The sequence below is a fragment of the Lycorma delicatula genome, chromosome 1 (assembly GCF_047948215.1).
Source record: "Lycorma delicatula isolate Av1 chromosome 1, ASM4794821v1, whole genome shotgun sequence".
NCBI lineage: Eukaryota > Metazoa > Arthropoda > Insecta > Hemiptera > Fulgoridae > Lycorma > Lycorma delicatula.
This window is the reverse complement of record NC_134455.1, coordinates 100,651,076-100,657,075: the sequence shown is the minus strand read 5'-3', so window position 1 is coordinate 100,657,075 and position 6,000 is coordinate 100,651,076. Positions and strand designations below refer to the sequence as shown.

The 6,000-nt window shown below is 32.3% G+C and overlaps 1 protein-coding gene across 1 annotated transcript in view; it reads left to right on the top strand.

Moving 5' to 3' along the window:
* Positions 1 to 1,804: 1,804 nt before the first annotated feature.
* Snoo (Sno oncogene) overlaps positions 1,805 to 6,000 on the top strand; it is a 365,625-nt gene continuing 361,429 nt past the window's right edge. The window contains exon 1 of the mRNA XM_075358225.1: positions 1,805 to 2,882. Coding sequence (XP_075214340.1) covers positions 2,058 to 2,882 — 825 coding nt within the window. The 5' untranslated portion in view covers positions 1,805 to 2,057. The remainder of the gene's footprint in view (positions 2,883 to 6,000) is intronic.

The following is a 6,000-nucleotide window of genomic DNA, read 5'->3' as shown; positions in this document are numbered from 1 at the left end:
TGTTCATAGACTATTAACTGTACCATCATACAGTATGATAAGTATATGTATTATCGACGTCGTTTTTAATTAATTTTAGATCAATAAGTACTATTATTAAAAATAAAATAAAATTGTGAGTGTGCGCGTGCGCGTGCGCTTGCATCACTCTTTACACACATAAGTCTAGTGGTTTCTGTGAGCCTCGTTACTTTTTCACTGAAAAACTATTCAATCAATTAAGCTGAAATTTTCCATGAACAAAGCTTTTGTACCTGAAAAGATCATAGGACTATTGCCTTTACGAGATGTTTCACTGTGTAATGGCTTGTAGGAATATCCGGATTATGTTCAAACCGTTATACAAATCGAATTCCGAATCCACTTGGAGTATTCTAAATTAAATTTTCTACAAAAATGGTCTTTTTGTCTTTTTCAATATATTTTTCGGTTATCGATAAAAATCGCTTTAAAGGTGCGATGTGCACAGCGCGACAGCTCAACCAAAACAGCTACTGCCATTCTATGTGTGCGACACGACGAGCCACGATTGGCTTCACCTGCCTCCGGTTATATGACTAGAAAAAAAAAAAATTATTAGAAACGAACTTTCACGGTCACCTCCTCGTGATGTTTGTCGAGTGACGCTAGAACCGTGCAAAATACATTTTTACCCGTACGAAGGACGTGTAACCAGCTATTACTATTTTTTTAAGATGGATCCCGACTATTCTGAAACCCGCATATTTTAGATCACTCAAAGTTTCGAGTCCTTCGTTGACCAAATTTTTGTTCTGAAGAAATTACAGGGTACTGATAGTTTTTATAAATTGAACATGATTTTTACCTTAATCGACATAGAAATGTAAATAAAACTATTATAAATTTAATTGTAGCATTACCATTACGACCAGAAGTAATGCTTGACAGAAAATTTAAATTATAACTGATTATACTCAGCGCAAATCTTAATAACCGAGTTATTATAATTATAATTATGCCTGCAGTGTGAATTAACACATTTTTTTCTTTTAAATAATATTTATATTCTTTAAAGACTTGCTTTGCACATTGCTTGTTTTATGATTATTGAATTTACTGATAAATGTACTACTACTTCAATTCTACGATTCTTACGTCGACTATTTTTTTTGTTTAGATTTTATAATTTTTTCTTAGGTTATGAAATTGTAATTTGTGTAAAGAATAGAGGAAATATGGGTTTTATATTAACAAATGGAATTAAAAAATAGTACTTTAAGTTTTGTACCGAAGTGGAATAATAATTAAGACATAAAATAGAATAAATTTATATTTCTAGTAATAGTCACGGAACAAATTAAGTAAGCATAACGTATAGTATGCTTTAAAGTTATTTTAAATTATATCTTTATTTTATTAGATACTAAATGATGCATCGCTCTCTTTTATGTTGTTTGATGTATGCTTTTGTAATTAAGATAAAATTAAAATCTTTTAACGTTCAAAAAAAAAAATACAATCGATTAAATCTGCGAGGTAACGTATTTCTGAAAGGAGATTTATTTACACGACTAATCTTCTTAATTCTAAACAAGTTTGATGTAACTTTTTGAATACTAGAATTACCTTGAAAGTTAAGGTTTCGGTTTCTGAACGATACACAATAATTGTGTAACGCGTCAAGTCATGAATCCCCTAGCACGCGAATGCATTTCACCTGACCGACGATGGAGATTCCCCCACCACACGGCGGATAGTCCCCACCACGCAGCGTCAGGCAGGGTATTTTGACGGCGGCATTGCGTGGTGGGGGAGACAAGTCTATCTCGTCGGGCGAGTGAGCGTAGTACCGTCTCAGTGTGGAGTGGTTTGTCTTCGTGTTCTGTTGTATGTTTTCGTTCCTTATGCGCGCCGGATCAACTATTCTTATCGATTTTGCGTCAAAATCGGGTGTTAATCGAGTGCAGACGATTCTATCTAGCGTGCGCGCGCAGGAGGCTCTGGTGGCGAAGTATAAGGCAGACATGTCTAGTGTGTCGCGGCAGAAAGGTGTTGCCCGGGGGGATGCCGGGTTCGCCGCGTAGTTCGCTTCCAGGATGGAAGGCCTGGTAGGACATCAACCTTATAACTCTCATCTTAAAAAGGTTTTGAAAACTTATCAGCTGACCGCAGTTAAAAGCCTGCAAGGGCCGAGCACCGTGCTGGCAACGGAGGAGCCTGGCTCCCCGACCCCTCCTCCATTGCCTGTACAACAGCAGCTGCCCATCCTGACAACACCGGACAGGTCCCGCAGCGAGCGTTCGGAAACCGCCTTGGAGGGCGAGAGCATCTCCTGCTTTGTCGTGGGCGGAGAAAAACGACTGTGCTTGCCGCAAATTCTTAATAGTGTTCTCCGAGACTTCAGTCTTAATCAAATAAATCAAGTATGCGACGAACTACAAATTTACTGTTCGCGTTGCACCCCGGAACAATTAGAGGAACTGAAAGTTTCAGGGATTCTTCCCTCCAGTGCACCGTCCTGCGGTCTTATCACGAAGACCGATGCGGAACGACTATGCAGTGCTCTTTTACATCGCTGCACCATCTCTCCCCGCATGGACAAGGTCGCTACGGGCCTCGCATTCAAGGTCTACCACGAGTGCTTCGGCAAGTGTCGAGGGCTGTGTATGCCAGAACTGTACACGGACAGTTTAGCGCGGTGTATTCAGTGCGTGGAATGCCAGGGCCTCTTTTCGCCCCAGAAGTTCGTTTGTCACGCTCATCGTGCTTTGGAGAATCGGACGTGCCACTGGGGTTTCGATTCGGCGAATTGGCGTGCTTATTTGTTGCTGTCCCAAGACCAACCCGACCTGGAGCATTTAAACACATTACTGGAGCATTTCAAACAGCAGCACCTAAACACTCCCCTAAAACGGAAACAGGTGAGTCGTATTTGGCCAATGTATGCTATTACCGATCGAACGGTTTATATTTAATTTTTCTGTGTCGATCGGATGGATATAAATATATTTAGCAGTGTGCCTGTTTGTGATTCCTTGAGTTCGTAGTGGTGTAATTTGTGAAGTTAGTGTGAATTTTTTATGTTATCTTCGTAATTATATTTATAAGTTATATTATCATCTACAGGATTTTTTTTTATATGCAGGATTTAAAAATTATGGTAGCTGAAAGCTTTCTTTTTATACTATCACCTGGTTTATCTGATAAAAATTTATATTATTTAAGTTCTATAACTGTTAGCATTTTGGAAGTAAAAAACAAATCATTATCGAAGAAAATTACGAATTAGTAACACGTAGTACCAAACATCACTAACTAATTATAATTTTTTGTAACTACTTTTAATTAGTAAAAAAGTTTTATAAGACTTTTCTTAAAGCGATTTTGAACTGAATTATGAGGGTTTTATGTTTAATTAAATTACGTTAATGCAGTGACTCTCAACCGCTACTGTCAATTTTTATTTTATTCCAGCATATAACACTTTTTATACGTTACCTTCATTAAAATAAAACCATATAACTAGAAAAACCGTCAAGTAATCGTATCGGATTGTATATTTTATTTATAGATTGTTAAAATTGGATAGTGTTGGCCTTTATTAATTAGTAGGTTATTTTTTATTTGTAGTATTTAACGTTGAATATATATATATTTTTAATGGGTTGAAGTAATTTACCATAGAAGCTTTGAAGCTTGTACGTGTGAATATGGCAATGGAATTATGTAGCATATGAAAAATACCATGCCTGACCGGAAATCGAACCCGGCATCTTCGGATAAAAGGCTGAAACTCTGCTACTACGCCACGGCAACAGTTGAAATATAAATTTACATATTTCAACAGTTAAAACGTGTTAGTTCTATACTAGGCTTAGTAAAATAATATGAAGTTAGAAATAAAACGTAAAAGGTCAAAAAATTATTTTATCAGTTTACGTCATGTATTAGCCTACTTTATTGATAACATACTCGTATATTATTTAGACAGTAAATTCTTGCTTTAAAAAATCCATCTTGAACGGCTAATTAAAAATTTTAAGTGATATTTTTTTCTAGTAGCTATATTGTTGTGAAATATATACATTTTATTGGTTCAGATTGTGATTTTTATTGGATCAGATTGTAATTTTTTATTATAGCCTATGTGGGTTTTTTAACGTATTAAAACTTTTAATATTACCATTCGTAAGGTCATCGGGGTAAATTTTTGGAATAAAAGAATAATTAAGTCTGTTTCTTAAAACCGTGCTATGAAATTCAGTTTGATAAAGGAAGCAATATTAAATGGATTTAATTAGATAAAAAATACGTAATTAAATAAATCCTATCCGACTTATAATTTTGTAACTGGTTTTTGAATATCTATTCAGAAAATGTAAAATGAAGTGAAATTTATTTAAAGAAAAATATTTTTTCGTAAAAACGTTTGCTTTTTTTGTATATTCTGAATTTTCGTTTTTAATATCACAGGTTTATACGTTGGTTATAACTTTTACGTTTGTGTCTGAAAAGGTTCGTTGTGATCGCTAACATTTTTAATATTTGCTTTCTTGTCTAAATATAATATCATTTGTACAATGATATAATTTTGTGTATAGTACATAAGCTAACTTGGTCGTCATAGTGTTAAAAAGACATTTCATTTATATTCTATTTCTGATTTCATTATAGCCTATATTTCTCTGTATAATTCGGTTTTGTTTATGTACTGTAAAATTAATCGTAAATAATGTTATTATTTCTCTTTTGTGTATTGAAAGATGTCAGAATGTCCACAAGACATGAAAATTTCTTCACTAGCTAATATTTATTTTCTTTGGAAGACCTTCTACATTCTACTCTGATTTTGTAATCCACGGAATCCATTATGAATTGTTCTATTTATTTCTTATACCCTTGAAACTAGCAAGTTATAAAATATTTTCATTGCTGGCAGTGACTTTTAACCCATATGTCATTGCTTGAGATTCATTTTTATAAGTTCTTGTGAACGGCCTTGAATGTATGTGTTTTTCTAGTTAAAAATAATCATTTAATTGGATCCTATTAGGATCGTAATTCTTTTCTTTTTTTTATATTTATTTTTTAACTTGCTTCATGATAGTCGTAAAGCGTGGAAAATGTTTATATCTTTATCGTTATAAATCGTTTTTATATATATAAAATACCTTTTTATATATCAAGAATTTTTTTTGTTTAGATTTCTATATTTAAAGTATATTTACATATTTTTAATTCAAGTTAAAAAAAAAATTAAATAATATATATTTTATCAAAAATTATAATAAAATTTGAAAAATATCCATATTCTTTTTTTTTCTGGTATGTATATTTTGTAATTAAAATTCCTTTGTGAAAAGTAATATTTTTTATCTAAATAATGGACAGTGATAAGAGAATTGTTCGGAAATTCCAATATAAAAATATATTTCAATACAAGTTGTACATACTCAATACATTTGTTGTCCTTTGGTTAGAATAAATAACAACCTAATCGTTTAAATATTTTTTTTTTAAGTCGTCAACTTTTATTTTAAACTGTGGCGCCGTTCAAGTTTTTTTCCTAATAATGCTTTTGTTTGATATAAAAACACTAATATTGTAGTCGAAATAATAAATAAAGTTGACTAGTTTAGTGCTGCAATGTGTAAGCTATCACTTACATTACTCATACGTGTACATGTAATTATGTTAGATGTTACACGATTTATTTACTATTATGATATTACCATATTACTCAATTTTAATGTTTTAATTAGCCCTTTTACAAATATATTACTTTGATTTATTGAAAATTATGAACGTGAAGATAGTTTATTGTAGTTTACTATAATAATAGTATAAATGAACTTCAAATATCCTGTTACAAGAAATTAGTTTTATTATTTTCTAAACTAAACATAAAATAATGTTTATTCAATTTTAAAAAGAAGGAAGTTTAGATATTGCCTTTACGTAATTGTACTTAACACAATTAAATTTCATAATTCTTAGAGATTTTTTTTTTTGTATTTTTACGATGGCAAAACAAATTTG